This window comes from Bos javanicus, chromosome 1 (assembly GCF_032452875.1).
Source record: "Bos javanicus breed banteng chromosome 1, ARS-OSU_banteng_1.0, whole genome shotgun sequence".
NCBI classification, from domain to species: domain Eukaryota; kingdom Metazoa; phylum Chordata; class Mammalia; order Artiodactyla; family Bovidae; genus Bos; species Bos javanicus.
The window spans coordinates 22,893,971-22,913,298 of record NC_083868.1 but is presented as its reverse complement, the minus strand read 5'-3'; the positions used below and the strand labels follow the sequence as shown (position 1 = coordinate 22,913,298).

Sequence of the window (19,328 nt, the reverse complement as noted above, 5' to 3'; positions counted from 1 at the left end):
AGAGGTTTCCCTGATAGGTTAGTTGGTAAAGAATCCACCTGCAATGCAGGAGACCCCAGTTCAATTCCTGGGTCAGGAAGATCCTCTGGAGAAGGGCTAGGCTAACCACTCCAGTATTCTTGGGCTTCCCTTATGGCTCAGCTGGTAAAGAATCTGCCTGCCATGCAGGAGACCTGGGTTCTATCCCTGGGTTGGGAAGATCCCCTGGAGAAGGGAAAGGCTACCCACTCCAGTATTCTGGCCTGCAGAAGTCCATGGACTATATAGATCATGGGGTTGCAAAGAATTGGACATGACTGAGCAACTTTCACTTTCACTAACCTGTGGGAGATGCAAAAGAGAATAAAACAGTCTGTCTTGTGATGCTCATTTCTTACTATGAGTGATTTTGAAAACCAGTCATCTAAGTTTTTGTGTCTGTCCCCTCCACTGAAAGGTGTGATCTTTGGAGTTCCAGAGCTATTTTGTACATCTCAACCAGGGTCTTTAACATGCTCAATACATGGGAACTGAAGAGCTGGTCAAAAACACATCTGGAGGAAAAGGCATGTCATATGAAAGATACAAATAAAATGTTATGGTTATTCACAGGAAAGAAAGATTGCACTGGGTAAGATGGGGAAAGGAAATGCAGGCATTTGAACAGCTAAGCAGTGTAATTTACCATGTCTAATATGTCCCTTTTTGTAACAGTCTTTTCCCACTAAATAAAGATAAATCACTTACTGAAGTTCTAATACAGGTTTCTGACTCCTCTTCCTTACAATTACAAAACGTATTATTTCTGTGATAGAAGTTAAAATCAAGCAGATTTGGGGAGGCATAATTCTGATCCTGGAATAATGTGCCAGCTAAGCTCTATTTCCCAAGGATCACAGAAGTTACCAGTTCGTGGCCATCTCTCCCCATTTCTGTATGAACAGCCAAAAATGTTCTTTGCTCATTGACCCATGGGCTGGGGTCAGTCTTTTACTGTGGAGGCGCTGCCAAGTCAGCTGGAAGCTGCCAGGATTACACAAGTCAGAGATGCAAATAGGGTTGTGTTGGTTTAAGGGGAAAGGCTGCAGAAACAATATCTTTCTTACATCCACATAATATCCTCTGCTTTGAAATTTTGAAGAAGTTTCTGAAACTCATCATAAAAATATTTTTGAGGGTTGACCTCAAAATGACCAAAAAATGTGAATGATGGACTCTGTGGGAGAGGGAGAGGGTGGGAAGATTTGGGAGAATGGCATTGAAACATGTAAAATATCATGTATGAAACGAGATGCCAGTCCAGGTTCGATGCAGGATACTGGATGCTTGGGGCTAGTGCACTGGGACGACCCAGAGGGATGGTATGGGGAAGGAGGAGGAAGGAGGGTTCAGGATGGGAAACACATGTATACCTGTGGTGGATTCATTTTGATATTTGGCAAAACTAATACAATTATGTAAAGTTTAAAAATAAAATAAAATTTAAAAAAAGAAGAAATTTAAGAATCAGCATACAAATTAATGGACTTCCAGGTGGCATGAGTGTAAAGATCCTACCTGCCAATGCAGAAGACATAAGAGACTCAGGTTCAATCCCTGAGTCGGGAAGATCCCTTGGAGGAGGGAAGGTCAACCCACTCCAGTATTCTTGCCTGGAGAATCCTGAGGACAGAGGAGCCTGGTGGACTACAATCCACAGGGTTGAAAAAATTGGATATGACTGAAGTGACATAGCATACACACATATAAATTAATAAATTTTTATTAAGCACCTGTTGAATTCCTAGCAATATAAGGACTTATGGGTATAGGGAATTACATAGAAAAAATACACCTGTTGTATGTAGGAGTTATAATTTAACATAAACAACACATAAATGAAAATGTCTGGAAAACCTAGTTTAATAGGACTAGACTTGATCTGCAGATAAATGGCTGCTCTGTTGCAATGCTCTGCTTTTTGACCAGCCACGTGCACTTGAGCAAGCCACTTCACTTCCCTATGCATCTACAAAATGAGGAGCTGGAACACAGGAAATTGTTGATGCTGAAATAGATTATAGAAGTATCCCTTTTGTTACTTTATATAAACTCGTGGACCTCAGAAGAGTATCAAGGAAAAAATGGGATTGGGCTCTTATTAATTGTGGATGATTAGCTTTTGAAAAAGAGTTTGAGGACTTCTCTGGTGGTCCAGTGGTTAAGAATCCACTTTGTAATGCAAGGGATAGGGGTTCAGTCTCTAGTGTAGGAACTAAGATCCCACATGCTGCAGAGCAACTAAGCCTGTGCACTGTACCACCGAGCCCGTGTCTGCAACTAGAGTCTTCTTCACACTGCAAGAAAGATCCTTTATGACACAAAGTCCTGCATGCTGCAACTAAGACCCAAATACAACCAAATAAATTAATAAATATCAAAAAAGAAGAAGTTTTTGTATTCATTTAGTCCAATACATTAAGAGTGAGAAACTGAAGCACAGAAATACGAATTTAATAGCTTAAGAGCCAAGTCAGTGGTAGCTCCAGGTCTTTTGATCTAGTTCTTTCGCTTCTGTTTCTAATGATTTCTTACTCCTCCCAAACACATAGCCTTCTTTTCATCTGGGAAGTCCTTCCAGTGTTCATTGAGATTCAGTTGTTTTTTCCCCACAGCTCTTTGCTATTTTAACTAGTCATTAAAAACTTAGAAGGCATGGGAAACAGCAAAGGTAGGTACAGTAATTTTTTCAGGGAACAGAATATTTAAATAGTTATTTTTTTATCACCTCTTCCTACCTAGCATAACTATTCCTTAAGCAAGAATCTCTATTAAGATTATTATTGAAACTTCAATGTTAATATGTTAATTATCTTTGGGAAGAGAGGGCCATGAATGGAGATATCTTGAAACTGGGCTTCTCTCATAGCTCAGTTGGTAAAGAATCCTCCTGCAATGCAGGAGACCCTGGTTCACTCCCTGGGTTGGGAAGATACCCTAGAGAAAGGAAAGGCAAAAAAAAAAAAAAAATGCTGGAAAACACTCAATATTCTGGCCCAGAGAATTCCATGGACTATATAGTCATTGGCAAAGAGTCAGACATGACTGAGAAACTTTCGCTTTCACTGTATTTGTACTTATATAAAGAAACATGATTTTTTTGTAGATGGTTACATTCCATAGAATCTTAAGCTTATATTGCATTCTGAGAAATAATGATTAAATAAAGTTGTATAATTTATCTTACAGCCTTCCCAATCTAGAAAAAGAACTTCAAAAAGGACTTACAGTCTACTCAGGCCCGTAATACTTCAAGACTTGCTGCTGTACATGAGTGTCCTGGAGATTTTCCACACCTGCTATAAAACATTTTCTTTCCCTGAACCTTTGTTTAGCAATAGCTCAACCAGGAAAGGAAGGTGGTTCATGTGATCTGAAGATTTCAGTGTCATAAGAGAGAACCGGCATACAAAGGATGCCAGTTATACTTTATAACACTAAAATATTTTCCATGCCCTAGGAGAAATTGCTAAATCTTAAGGACTTTTTTAATATGAAAAACTCATCCTTCTTTGAAGGAAATGCTTTATGTTTCTCTTGGGTCAGGAAATTTCTCCATAAGGACAAGTCATTTTATGTTCTCTAAAAACGTTTCCATGTGGCAGCTGAAAACCAATGTAACAAAGAACTATAGAACACAGTGCTTATGGCATTAACATTTTGGGGAAAGAGAAAAACCACTTAAATAGAACACAGTAGGCTTAATGTGTTTTTGACAGAGAGATGGACTTCAGTATTCAAAGGTCACCCTCTTTAATGTTAAAAAAAAGAAAAGATTGATGTTGACGTTCTTTAAAAAAAAAAACTGTACAAAGGTATCAGCATAATTGGGAAAGGATTCATTTTCTCAACCATGATTATCATATTACCAAAGTACACTAATTTATGTTTCACCATAATTTCATCTCCACATACATTATACAAAGATGAATATGTATGTTCATGCATGCTTCAGTCATGTTTGACTCTTTGCAATCCCATGGACAGAGGACCCAGGTGGGCTCCAGTCCATGGGAGTCTCCAGGCAAGAATGGAGTGGGTCGCCATGCCCTCCTCCAGGGGATCTTCCCAACCCAGGGATCGAACCTGCGTCTCTGTTTCTCCTACACTGGCAGGTTCTTTACCACTAGCACCACCCAACCAAACACAGGTTTGGTCCCTGGCATTAAAAACAATTTTTGTCTGGGACACCACAAGACTGCAGCAAAAGGCACTGGATAGAATTTATAACAGAAAATAGACATGAATTTCAGTCTTTCTGTCAGATTAAGAGGAGTTTAGGGAGAGGACATAAATGTTCATTGAACATTTTTAGGGGTAGTATACATATGCTGCTTCATTTAACATTTTTAACAATCATAAGAAGTTTTTCTTTCATCATTTTACACATAAGGGAACTGAAGCACAGAGAGTTTAAACAAGTCCAAAGTCAAGAGTTATGACTCAAATAAAGGCAAAGCAAGTTTGGTTACTATACAGTTCAAAGCTAGGCAGAAGTCCCACAAGGTCTAGTCTAGGACCAAGAGGCAAAAAGTGGAAACCGACAGTGTAGCTGAAGTGACTGAAACCAGTGCTGAGGGACTGGATTTTATTCTGCCACTGAGTGCAGAGTGTGTGTGCTAGGTCATTTCAGTCATATCCAACTCTTTATAACCCCATGGACTGTAGTCCGCCAGGCTCCTCTGTTCATGGAATTCTCCAGGCGAGAATACTGTAGTGTGTTGCCATGCCCTCCTCCAAGGGCTCTTCCCAACCCAGGGACCAAACCAGTGTTTCTTATGTCTCCTTCATTGGCAGGAGGGTTCTTTACAGTGCTACCTGGGAAGCCCACAGATTTTTAAAGAATTAGGCCCATGTTTTCAGGTTTGTGTTTCATTTTAAAGACATCAACTAGCTTGGCACAGTTTAAATTACCAGGATGTGTTTACTATCCATTTTAAAAATTATACAATTCTTTTAAAAATTGAAATAATACTAAGAAATACACAAATAATTCCTATCAACCTTTTGAAATGATCAAGAAGTGAAAACTCCCTCAGGTATTTAGAATTAGAACTTGGCTAGATAAGATAGCTTGTTCATATTTTTTTTTAACTTTACAACATAATATTGGTTTTGCCATATATCAATATGAACCCACCACAGGTATACATGTGTTCCCCATCCTGAACCCTCCTCCTTCCTCCCTCCCCATACCATCCCTCTGTGTGGTCCCAGTGCATCAGCCCCAAGCATCCAGTATCGTGCATCGAACCTGGACTGGCGACTCGTTTCATACATGATATTATACATGTTTCAATGCCATTCTCCCAAATCATCCCACCCTCTCCCTCTCCCATTTGTTACTACTAGTTATTTCCTTTTCTGTGAATAAACTAAAGTTAAAATGAGAGTCACTTAAGCTCTTTTCCTTGCTTTAAAAGGGACAATAGATAGATAGATAGACAGATCTAGAGACAGATAAAGTATAACTGGATACTGATACAATATCTAGTCTGATTTTAATTTACCAGTGACAAAGATGTGTATTTCATAACATTCCATGTTCTTTGAATACCAATTAAAGTCACTCTTTAAAGTCTTACATTTTTTAAAAAAAGAGGTTATATTTTATTCTCACTTCAAAATAGAGTTCTATATACTATTTGCTAAAAGAGTTGTAATCTCACTCATGGGATACAGAAATCCTCCTTCACCTGTCCACTTATAGCTTCAAAATATTATTAGGGTAGCTCTGGTGCTTTTAAAATATGCCCACAAATTGTTTTTACTGCTCTCTTCAAGAGATGGGTCACAATGTTCCTCCCTTTAGTTTGAGTTGGATTTAATAATTTGCTCTCAACAAATAAAATAAGGTGGACATGATGGTGTATGACTTCTGAGAATCGATCTTAGAAGGCACTTCAGTTTCCTTCTTACTCTGTTTCTTGGATAACACTCTGGGGGAAGCCAAATTCCATGCTGCAGACACTCAAGCAGCCCCAAAGGCTAACCTGATGAGAGTCTGATTCCTCCAACCACCCCTGCCCCCAGCCCCTGCAAGGAGCTGAGGCCCCTGACTGCAGCCATGAGAGGGAGTTTGGAAGCAGTTTCTTCAGCGATAGGCAGACTTCAGGCGGCATTTTAATTGCAACTTCATGAGAGACCCTGAGATAGATTCACCCAGCTTGCTGCTGCTGCTGCTGCTAAGTCGCTTCAGTCATGTCCGGCTCTGTGCGACCCCATAGACAGCAGCCCACCAGGCTCTGCCATTCCTGGGATTCTCCAGGCAAGAATACTGGAGTGGGTTGCCATTTCCTTCTCCATTGTGTGGAAGTGAAAAGTGAAAGTGAAGTCGCTCGGTCACGAGCACTCCCAAATGCCTAACTCACAGAAACTGTGATATAATAAAAGTTTGTTGTTTTAAGACCCTGATTTAGGAGTAGTTTGTTATGTAGCAACAGATAACTGGCCTTCTTTTCTGGCTCAGTGGGTAAAAAATCTGCCTGCAGTGCAGGAGACAGAGGACCTACAAATTTAAATCCCTGGTTTGGGAAGATCCCCTGAAGAAGGAAATGGAAAATATTCTTGCTTGGAGAATCCCATGGACAGAGGAGCCTGGCAGGCTATAGTCCATAGGGTCCCAAAGAGTCAAACATAACTGAGCGACTAAGCATGCAAAGCATGGACAACAGATAACTAATACAATAGCTAATGGTATAGAGAAGAAAGTACTTAAAAATAAGAGCAATGTACAGCATTAGTAGATTATCTTTAAATGATCACATCGTACATAAAGACTATTTTTTAACTGACACTTGCAGGTACTATTTGAACAGTGTTATTTGGGCCTCTTTCCACCACCCCCGCCCCCGCCTTATGATTTGTTCACAATTTTGCTTAGAACCAGAAAAAATTTGTCTGATGAAACCTAATAAGAGACCTGCCTCTGCTGCTTGTTAACGAGATCATAGCATAACCTTAAAGTTCTTCTCTACTCACCTGGTGCCATGACCTCAGTAAAACTCACCAAAAAGTAATTTTACCTTGATCTAATCTACATAACTTTCCCAGCAATGGTGTGCTGTATTGGATGCAGTTTTAATTGTATATGTAGCCAACGAACTGTATGCAGTCAATTGATTTTTTTGTTATTAATCTCATTTTCATTTTACAGACTAAATGACTAACTCAACTCTACTGCTGCTACTGCTAAGTCACTTCAGTCGTGTCCGACTCTGTGTGACCCCATAGACGGCAGCCCACCAGGCTCCCCCGTCCCTGAGATTCTCCAGGCAAGAACACTGGAGTGGGTTGCCATTTCCTTCTCCAATGCATGAAAGTGAAAAGTGAAAGTGAAGTCGCTGAGTCGTGTCCGACCCTCAGTGACCCCATGGATTGCAGCCTACCAGGCTCCTCCATCCATGGGGTTTTCCAGGCAGGAGTACTGGAGTGGGGTGCCATTGGCTTCTCGAACTCAACTCTAGGTGTTGCTTATACTGCTTGAGAATTGAAGGAGGCTAATCTAATTGTACAATCAGAGCTGAGTCTAGATGTCATCCAACTCTATGAGCACAGTTTGGTCTAATGTCTTAGGTCAATTAGGATTCAGCATTAACAGAAGTTAACAGTTTTAAAAACAAAGTATATCAGTTAGGAATATACTCAGCTTTGAGGAATAGAAAACCAAGAATAGTGGCTTAAACAAGTATGGGACTTACATTTCCACACAATAAGAAGTCCAGATATAGGTGGCCCAGTGTTGATGCTGTTACTCAAGAATGTCATTGATGAATAAAGTCCACGTATTTGCCTGCTTCATCATCGTTGACACATGCCTTTGCCCTTATAGTTGCAAGACAGTTGCTAGCTCACCAGAAATCAAGTCCCAGCTCCAGGGAGGGAGAAGGGCAACGGACAAAGCTGTCTCCTCATGAAGCTTTGCTTTTATTTTTTTCAAAAAAGATATAGAAAAAAAAGTGTAGGAATATCAAGAGAGGATGGGGAAGGGATAAATGGAGGTTGGGATTGACATATATATACTGATATGTATAAAGTAGATAACTGATGAGAACCTACTCTATTGCACAGTGTGGGGGGAGAAAGTTAGATCTGTTTGTAGGACATATATTAAGTTAACCTTAAAAATACATTCCAATATACAGTGAAAAGTGAAAGTGAAGTTGCTCAGTCATGTCCACCTCTTTGCGACCCCATGGACTGTAGCCTACCAGGCTCCTCCGTCCATGGGATTTTCCAGGCAAGAGTACTGGAGCAGGTTGCTATTTCCTTCTCTGGAGATCTTCCAGGGATTGAACCCGGGTCTCCTGCATTGTAGGGAGATGCTTTACCATCTGAGCTACCAGAGAAAGTCAGTAAGTGAAGATAAATACTATTTGATTCCACATATATAAGGTCCTTTGAACAGTCAAATTCATAGAGTCAGGAAATACAATGGTAGATGCCAGAGGTGGGGGTAGAGGGTGGGAGGGTGAGGAGGGGGAATGGGGACTTAGTGTTTAATGGGGACAGTTTCAGTTTAGGAATGAAAAAATTCAGGAGATGAATGATTGTGAGAGTTGCATAACAAAGTGAATGTGCTTAGTATCACCAGATTGTACAATTAAATATGGTTAAAATAGTTGTTTTATATAATGTGACTTTTATCTCAATAAAAAAGTACATTTAAAAATTTAAAAAGAAAGAAAGCCCTCCCTAGGCATTTCTGACTACATCTCATTGACCAGAATTGCATTTCATGACCACCCCTAACTACAGAGAAAGCTGACAATTCAAATACTTATCTTTACAGTCTGCATAGAAGAGAACATCAAGAAAGAAATTGAAAGGATGTGGAGTGATCTAACCTTTAATTCTTTAATAACTGCCACAGAAGGGAACCTAGGGTTTCAAGGAAAATACATATATTTTGATGAAAATATATATATTTATTATAAGTCTATATAACACAAATAAATATATTTCTGTATTTTATATAAAGTATATTAATTTTAACATTAATTTTAAATTTAATATTTCTCCCTGAGGTTGCTCAGGGAGAAAATGTTCTGGTGCATTCCTTTGTGGGGGGTGCTTGACAGTGCTGAATATCACTAGCACCGAAAGTAATAAATGTTATCCTTCTTTTCTATCATGAATATGAATAATGCTCTGAAGGTTGAATGCAACCAAAGAATTTACGTGAGAAATGAGGCATGAAACATTTTTGAAAATATATTAGCCCAAAGTCTGTATTACTGCATATTTTATACCCTTTTCAATATGCTACAAAAGGTTTGAGCCATCAACTGAATGCTGCCAGAAAAGAACAAACAAGAACAAGGATACAAAAATAAATGCTGGGAGTCAAGTTACCCGGAGATGTTCTTTATGGTCATTATAATGATCAAAGGACCAGACAGTCGGTTTTGCTTCAAACTCCCCCCATTAGCACTTCTTCTGCAAGCCTGGTTCTCCAAAGAATTAATCCCAGGACAAGTCAACAAAAAGCTTCATGAAGCGAAGTCAGTTTGGGGAAAGCATTCCATAAACATCTTCCCTCCACTCCTGCCCCTTGGTTCCTTGTACTTTCTTTTTAATACATCTGAGATCTTCTCATTTTGAGAGCATGAAAGGAGCATGTCTGGTTGAGTGTTTTCTGACTGGAAATTCAGTTAATGTTTAAGTCTTTTATTCTGAATGTTTTTTATTGTACAAAATATATTTTGTAAGCATGAAGTACAGTAATGATAACTATAATATGTTTTACATCTTATGAACTTTATCCCATGTTAATGATACTCAGTAAAATGGCCAGTGGTATGAAAATATTTACCTTTTTAAGATAGTATTCAGTATTTTAATCTTTTCTACTCTTATATAGTTCTAAAAAGCTCTGTAATAAATGCATATCATTCCTATAATATGAAACAAATATTAACTTTGGTTTTCCAAAAGGTCTTGTCTTCCCAGGCCCGACCTGAGCCAAATTTGGGCTTAAAAAGTAAAAATGGATGAGACATCAAGGCCACAGACAAGTAGTCATCAATCATCTGATTCCCAGAGTCTCATGGTTCATGTCCTGAGCCTCCTCTGAAAATTCACATAAAAATACTGATTCCTGGACCCCGGACATGATAATTCACTTGGAATGGGATGTGGCTTAGAAATCTGCATTTTTAACAAATACCCTAAATGAGTCTGATATAGATGGTCCTCAGGCCACACCTGGAGAAACATTGCTCTCCTAAGTCATGTGCTCACGTGATGAGAAGTCACAGTCTGCAAAGTCCATTCCACCTATGGGTCAGTTTTCCCTTCACACCAGAGAATGTTTGCCTCTCTCCTTCATTTTTCAAAGAGTAAACTCATTCTACTTTTCCTCAGTCTCAAGGAGTTAATAGATTAATAATTTGCATAGTACTGCTTAATATTTAATAATACTCTATTACACTGAAGTATGCTGTCATACAGAAAATGTGTTTCTTAATTAACTAAGCTCCACTGAATGCCTGTTATGAATAAGAAGGGGGATATTAAAGATAGATAAGACCACTCCCCAACTCTCAAATGAAGATTTCTAGATTAGCTAGTTCCTGCCTGTCTGTTACTGGGTATGAATTTCCTCAACTAATCTTTAGTGATAAACTACATGGTACATTTGAATGGTTACCATTCTAGAAGGCCAATTAAAATGTACAAGAAGTTTGGTGTTACAGGGCAAGGATTTATCTTTAACCCTTTCTTCTAAGGACATTCTACATCATTTTCTTATTTTTAAGAGATGGTTCTATTTATTTATTTTTTTTTTTTACTAAAATCCTAAAGAAGAATTTCTCTGGGCATAAAGCATGTCAGGGGAGCTCTTACTGTAAACCAGTTATTTTTTCCTGGCTATCAGATGTTTCACTAAGATACTATATCTGAGGTCTTATCTAAATTTGGGAGGATGAGACTGCATGTTTCAGAAATGATCTGCCAGCTGTGCTTGTGACAGTGTCATTAAGTTCCTGCAGAAAGCAAGAGGAGGAGGAAGGAAAAAAATAAAAGAAGAGAGGAAGGTCTATGGTAACAACTGAATTTTTAAAAACATCTCCGAAATGCCAGTCATGAAGCTAAGCAGTTTAATAAAATATCTCATGTAATCCTCATGACAGCCAGGAAATACAGGTTCTTTATAGACTGACTTTACAGATGATGAAAACTGAGGCAGAGAGAGATTAAGTAAATTGCCAAGGTCATGTTGCTACTGCTGCTACTGTCATTTAAGTTGTGGCCGACTCTGCGATTCCATGGACTATAGCCCACCAGGCTCCTCTGTCCATGGGATTCTCCAGGCAAGAACACTGGAGTGGATTGCCATTCTCTCCTCCAAGGGATCTTCCTGACCCAGGGATCAAACCCCTATCTTTTATATCTCCTGCATTGGCAGGCAGATTGTTTACCACTGGTGCCACCATGTACCTACGAGGGCAAATTAAGATGCAAGCAGAGCTCTGTTTTTGGAGCTCTCAACCACACATGGCAGGAGAACCCATTGGTAGATGGACTTTGCAGTAAAGTGTAATTGGGTAGAGCTGCCCTCTTGGGAGCACAGTTCCACGACTCAGGCAGCATCAGAGCAAACAGCAGAAACTGTACTTGATCAAAAGTTATGATCCACTGTCTAGGGGCTTCTGACTGCCTCAGAAGTCAGGCTGGCTTTAGAAATTCGAGTTCTCTTTCCTCACCAAATCAACCCCTCCTAATTCATATGCTACATATCCTCTGCCTATTGATCAATCCAGTGCATTGAGGAAGGTCAGTTCTAAATTTTCTAATAAAACTATCAGAATGGTTAAAGAGAGCTCTGTGGCTGTCAGAAAAATATCAAAAATCAGCATGATGCCTGAGTTGGCCCTATTGACTCAGACATGATTTTTTTTTTACAGGGTGAATAATAATTATTTGACTGGTAATTAATGTTATATTATTGTTATTAGGAAGGGCCAAGGTTCAGACATTCTTAATTGCTTGAACTCCTGGGGCTAATTAGTGCAAGCTTTAAAGGGATATGTCAAAAATCACAGAATATGTTTTTATATCAAACATAGAACATGAGGGACATGCCCCTCACTGAAGGTTGCCAGATAGTTCTAAGCACTTAGCACAGGTCTTGTCAGAGAAAGTCCCAGTATATTAATTTACCAAGTTCAGAGTTCCTTATCAAAAGGCTGTGGAGCATAGTGTTTTGCATAATCAAAGTGGCTTATTAACTCATCATCATTTACTTTTTTCATTTATAGTCCAATTCACAGAGACATAGTCATATCAGTTACAAAACATCCTGTAGTATTTAAATACAAATAGCTACAAGACTAAGTATTGTAGACTATGTACACATTAATAACAAGATGATTTTCACAAAATGCTATATAAATGTTGATTATTTACATTACCTGATAAGAAATATGTTGTAGTTTTTTTCCTTGAAGAGTATGTGCATTATGACTCGAAAGAAAATCATCTTCATTTAGATCTATGAAAAGAGGTGTTATATGAAGATTACCAGAAATTACACAATTTAAGAAGTTTAAGTGCAATTGAATACTTATATTTTTCTTTAGTCTATTAAGGCATTATATTGACTAGATCATAAATATTTACTTTCCTAAAGATATGCTGTTTTTATAAGAAACAAGTCAAACTTAAATAGAAATTAAACAAAATATAAATGAAGAATGTCTCTGACCAGTTGTGTCCTTGAGCAAGTCATGAAATTTTTCTGGAACTCAGTTTCCCCCCATCCTATTTTATAAAACAGTAGCATCCAAGCTACTAAACCACTTCTGACTCCAAAATGCTATGATTTCATGGAACTATCACCTCACTTGTTTCTGTTAAACTCAGCTTTCCATCCCTGGCATTTTGAGCTTCATTAGCTTATGTCTTCGCAACATGAATTATTTATGCTAAAATTGTTCTCTGCCTGCTTTGGTAAAAGCTTTGGAATGTGTCATCCATTTGCTTGCAGCTAAATGAAACCTTTTCAAAAGACTAGCATTCCCTTTCAGGCCCTGAACAAGGGGTTCATTTATTTAAATTTGAAATACACCATGTGCTAAAAGAAGACAGGACTTCATGGATCACTTAATCCAAACCTGCTCGTTTACAGATGGGGATCCTGAGACCCACAGAAGTCACCCGGCAATCAGTCCAGTGACTTCTTTTATCACTTTTACTCTGTATTACTTCCAGTCACTACTTCAATTTTCTACTGTTTTTCATTCTTGCATTCTTCAGGGGAGGAAGGGACAGGCAAGGCCTATCCTCTATGCAGAAAACAGGAGCAAATTTTTCCCCAAATCCCCATTATAGCTATGGTTACAAGCTAAGGTAAATTCACAGCTCAGTCTCAGAGTTATTTACACCAATAAGTTAATATTTTACATCCAAGTTACCACACCACAGGGTTCCAGAAAACACTGAAATTTTAAAATGAGCTGTTTTTGTGATCTGGCTCTTGGAAGCAAGATCTTCCATCACAGGGTCAGGAAGCTAGAAGCAGAGTCTTTACAGCCTTTTAAGTTTCTCTAGTTGGAAAAAAAAAATGTTCTTTCCTCTATTCCTTTATTTCTTTCCATTGCTTTTCTTTTTCAGATCCCTTTAACCTGAATTTTGGAGAGCTCCCTCTATAATTTTTCTTCTGGGTGCAGGAAAAGAAAGTGAGGTGGATTCCTGTACTCTTGAATCTGGAAGCATGTGAGTGAGAAAGGTGCACACTGGATTTACCTCCCTTATATACAGTGTGAGGCAGTAAATGAATGACTCAGACACTACTGTGGGGCGAGAACACTAAGCCCCACTGAACTCATGGAAGAGGCAGGGTCGCAGTGGGCTTGAAGAAGGGAGGCAGTCTGGAAACACAGAAGAAAAGTACAAGTTACAGACACAACAGCAATGCTGTCAACACTAACCTGTAGTGTGGAATAAGAGCAACAGGCTTAATTAAAAGTAGAAACTGAGACAGGTCACGTCAGAAGGCAATTATGGATACTGTACGGGAGGAGGTGAGGCTGGGTGGGTGAAGAAGGCCAAATGGTAATGGGCCTTGCGTGCTAGGCAGAGAAATGTGGACATAACCCCCTAGACCAATGTTGCAGATATAAATACCTACGGAAGGCAAATAAGTACTTTAACTAAATGAAGTGAATTTTGACAAGGAGACATGTGGAGATCTTTGGTGAGGCGAAAGTCCACCATTGCTAACGGGCAGCCATTGTTCTCAGCTCTCTCAACCGAAATCACCTCAGATGTTGGACCCAGGATGGACGATTTGTCCCTCATGTTTTTCAAGAAAGTATAAACATATGAATTTTCAGGTGAAATTTCCTGATTTTGAAAATGTTGTCTGACCTAAACAAACTTTTTTTTTTTGTATCAACATTTTATTTTTTTTAATTTTATTTTATTTTTAAACTTTACATAATTGTATTAGTTTTGCCAAATATCAAAATGAATCCACCACAGGTATACACGTGTTCCGCATCCTGAACCCTCCTCCCTCCTCCCTCCCCATACCATCCCTCTGGGTCATCCCAGTGCACTAGCCCCAAGCATCCAGTATTTATTTGTAAAGCTAGCCATGTGTAGCCTCAGCTTAAAAATTAGGAGAATTTGAGGGTTTTGAACTAAGAAAGGGACACCGGGACAATGGCATTTTATGAAGGATAGCTATTTGTTTTGTAATCTTATACATTTTATGTATTTGTTATCTCCTGTATGTTGCATCTGTGCATGCTAAGTCGCTTCAGTCATGTCTGACTCTTTGGGACCCTATGGACTGCAGGCCGCCAGGCTCCTCTGTTCTTGGGATTTTCCTGGCTAGAATACGGGAATGGGTTGCCATGCCCTTCTCCAGGGGATCTTCCTGCCCCAGGGAAGGAAATGACATCTCTTTTGTCTCCTGCTCTGGCAGGTGTATTCTTTACCACTAGTGCCACCTAGGAAGCCCTAACTCCCAACTGTTACCCTACCAAAAAAAAAAAAAATTATAAAGATAAGAGCAGTTTGGTCCTAACTATCAACAAAGGCAATAACTGAATAAGGTAATATGCAAGTTACAGTTTCCAAAGACAGCCACAACAATATGTTGTTCTGCAGTGTGACCTTGGCATGCCTCCACCAAGAAACATAATTTAATTCTCCTATTAACTTGAACTGGCCATAATGATCTGTTTGTCAGAGGAGAATGTAGACCTCCAAGTCTGGGTCAGAAGAAGCTGGCAGCTTCTACCTGGATCTTCTGTGATGCTCACTCTCCAGACACTTCCTTGTGTGATATGTGAAGCTCCCTCTGATGTCTCTCCCTCTTGAGACCCAGCCTTTAGCCTGGGAGAAGCTCAAGCTACATGGAGAGGCCACATATTGGTTCTCAGGTGATAGTCCCAGCTGAGCCCAATCTGCAGTTATCCCAAACAGGCACCCAACACGTAAGTGAAGAAACCTTTAGATGATTCCGGCCATCAGACATGTAAGTCCCCCTCAAGTAGCCATGTATGGATGTGAGAGATGGAACAAAAAGAAGGCTGAGCACTGAAAAATTGATGTCTTCCAATTGCAGTGGTGGAGAAGACTTGAGAATCCATCGGACAGCAAGGAGATCAAACCAGTCAATTCTAAAGGAAATCAACCCTGAATCTTCACTGGAAGGAATGGTGCTGAAACACCAATCCTTTGACCTCCTAATGAGAAGAGCCAACTCATCGGAAAAGACCCTGATGCTGGGAAGGATTGAGGGCAGGAGAAGAAGGAGGTGACAGAGGATGAGATGGTTGGATGGCGTCATCAACTCAATGGACATAAGTTTGAGCAAACTCTGGGAGATGGTGAAGGACAGGGAAGCCTAGCATGCTGCAGTCCATGGGGTCACCAAGAGTCAGACATGACTGAGGGACTGAACAACAGCAGCGACAGTCATTTAAGTTTTCCTAAAAGAAGCCTCAGATGTCGTGAAGTGCTGCTGCTGCTACTGCTGCGTCACTTCAGTCGTGTCGGACTCTGTGCGACCCCATAGACGGCAGCCCACCAGGCTTCCCGTCCCTAGGATTCTCCAGGCAAGAACACTGGAGTGGGTTGCCATTTCCTTCTCCAATGCATGAAAGTGGAAAGTGAAAGTGAAGTCGCTCAGTCGTGTCTGACTCTTCGCAACCCCATGGACTGCAGCCTACAAGGCTCCTCCGTCCATGGGATTTTCTAGGCAAAAGTACTGGAGTGGGGTGCCATTGCCTTCTCCACAAAGTGCTAGTTTGACTGAATCCCTGACTTGCAAAATCTATGAGTCTAATGAAATTTTGCTTTATGTCATTAAGGTTTGGGTTGGTTGGTTTGTAGCAGTAGATTATCTGCACATGCATGGACTACATCAGCAGGTCACAAATGACAGTATACTTAAGAATGTATCTTTCAGCATAAACATTCACATTCCAACTACCCTTCAAATGCAGATGCAGGAAAAAAAAGGGATTTGGTTAAAAAATCAATATCTCTACTCAGCTTCAGAGAAGGCAATGGCACCCCACTCCAATACTCTTGCCTGGAAAATCCCATGGATGGAGGAGCCTGATGGGCTATAGTCCATGGGGTCGATAAGAGTCGGACACGACTGAGCGACTTCACTTTCACTTTTCACTTTCATGCATTGGGGAAGGAAATGGCAACCTACTCCAGTGTTCTTGCCTGGACAATCCCAGGGATGGGGGAGCCTGGTGGGCTTCCGTCTATGGGGTCGCACAGAGTCGGACACGACTGAAGTGACTTAGTAGTAGCAGCTACTCAGCTTCTAGGTGATTCTAACGGAAATTGGACTTCTGACCATAGGTAACTCTAATCCTAGTAAGAACTCTCCTGAAGAATGGAAGGGGTTTCAAGATTCTTTTGTACAAAACACTAAATCTTATTATGTTCACATTCAATTCAGATAGATGTCCTTAAAATTAAGAGACTGATTTGGCAGGAAACCTTTCCTCTGGAAGTTTATTCATACATAGCACACAGACAGAGATTCAGGTGTGAAATCAGGCTTCTTTCTGTCATTCCTCACATAGTCCAGTCTAATCTGAGTTAAATCACATGCTCTTGGGAAATAATATCTCAATCAAATTGTGGTTCCTGAAAATTACATAGAATGGTAAATACACTTGTGACTATATACATTTACTATCTTAAAAATGAGGGTAACATGCCAATAAAGAAGAAGACTTAATAAGATCCAGAGAAGTTCAGCCAAAATATTTATATGCTTGCTCAGAAGAGGCTGGCCAAATAATGATACTGACTACAATTCAGGAAAGAATATTTCAAGCAAATGGCAATTCCACTGTTAAACTGGAAGGTCCTAATGTCTCTACCAATGGGATTTTTATAATGAATCTCATCAAAATCATATGTAAAAAGGATTCATTTTAAAAATAATTTTGCAGTAGTATGAGTAGAGTTAATTCTCCTTTCATTACTAACCGTATTTCCTGAGTGTATCCAGCTTCTTACAAACTGTACAAAAATATACCATTTTTTTAAACATATTTTCTGTTTCATTCATGGTATAGTCTACCACATCACACTGTTTGAAAAAAATCTCTGAATCTGCAAATATGTTTTGTTTCTTTTATCTTTTTTAAAAATTTGGCTTTGTTTTTGTTCTTTGTACTTTCTGGTACACAATAATGAAAGCTCTCTTCTTAAAAAATGTCTTTACTTAAATCATAATTTAAAAAAAAAATCATAATTTGATCTTGGGTAAATTCCAATGCATAGATTTCAAAAAGTCAATTCTTTTCAGGCTTTTTCCCCCATAAAATTAAGGCCAAAATATATTTAAATTTTTAAAAAATCGATCTTAATTTACTAAAATGAATATTACTAATATTCTGCCTGTTTTGAGTGCTGAAAAAAAAAAATTACAGATTAATTTCCCTTAATTAATTGGCAAGTTATGCCAATCTTTCAGTTGTAACGTCCTGAGCATTCAGTTTAACCCACATGTATTTTGCAGATGTTGTCTCAGTAGCACGTACGCAGATTGAGATAAAAGTATTCCTAGAAGAAGGAAATGGATCACATCAATGGAAAATGCTTCCAGCTCTTAACTTATTGTGATAAATTTTTGTCTTAACCAACATAACACAGTCATATTTTTGGGTTATGTGAATATCTTTATGGATTAAAATACCAGGCACAAATCCTTAGCTTAATATTAATATAACCTGTGGAAGTGTATTTTGTCAGGACTCCAGAGGACTAAATTTTTGCTGTTAATATAACTTGTGTCATGTGGAAACATCATTTTGTAATTGAAATTGAGAGAAATGGAAATTTTTGGTTCTTGGAGTTTATAATATATTATTTATGTTAACATCACTCTTACAATTTCCCTACATACTTTCTTCTGTTTTATTGAAAGATGATTTTTACAATTTCATCTTTAGTGTTCAATAAAATCATGGGCTGTGGATATTGGCAATGATGTACCTACCTGTCTTCATCTCAGTAAACCTCACAGACTGCCTATCCTCAGGCCCAATAAACCACTCTTAAGTAATTATTCAATTAACAGCAAAAAATAGTGTTTAAAGTGAGAAAGAAATATTATAGGTTGATATGTAGGGCACTAATTGCTTAGAAATATTCTGAGCCTTCCAAAGGAAGCTACTACACCCATAAAATTCAAGTCCACACTTGTGGCTCATCCTTCCCTACTAAATTTCTCCCTTCAATTTACAATGGCACCAACAGCGTTGGTCTCAGGCCTAGCATTAATCCCTAGGCGATGTCCTATGACTCAGCTGGTACTGCTGAAATGTCAACTGAACTTCTTAGGCACATTCGTGAATGCGTGTGTGCATGCATGCGTGCACAGACAGATTGAACACAGGAGCACTTAAGAATCTGAGAAATATCAAAGTGGAAAAGTCTGTAAAAGCATTCCTTTTTGTTTTCTGACAAAATGATCACTAATCAGAAAACACCTCACCTTTGGCCAAGATATTTTGCTGCTTTGTCAATATAACTGTAATAGAATTACTTACCTATGACTGCTAATTTTATTTTTTAACTTTACAATATTGTATTGGTTTTGCCATGTATCAACATGAATATGCCTCAGGTATACATGTGTTTCCCATCCTGAACCCTCCTCCCTCCTCCCTCCCCATACCATCCTTCTGGGTGGTCCCAGTGCACCAGCCCCAAGCATCCAGTATCCTGCATCGAACCTGTACTGGCAACTCATTTCATATTTGATATTATACATGTTTCAATGCCATTCTCCCAAATCATCCCACCCTCTCCCTCTC

The 19,328-nt window shown here is 39.1% G+C and overlaps 1 protein-coding gene across 1 annotated transcript in view; it reads right to left on the bottom strand.

Annotated features, from left to right (window-relative positions):
- Positions 1-5,434: 5,434 nt before the first annotated feature.
- Positions 5,435-19,328, bottom strand: part of LOC133254875 (putative uncharacterized protein ENSP00000383407) — a 54,604-nt gene continuing 40,710 nt past the window's right edge. Inside the window, exon 6 of the mRNA XM_061429265.1 lies at positions 5,435-12,514. Coding sequence (XP_061285249.1) covers positions 12,426-12,514 — 89 coding nt within the window. The 3' untranslated portion in view covers positions 5,435-12,425. The remainder of the gene's footprint in view (positions 12,515-19,328) is intronic.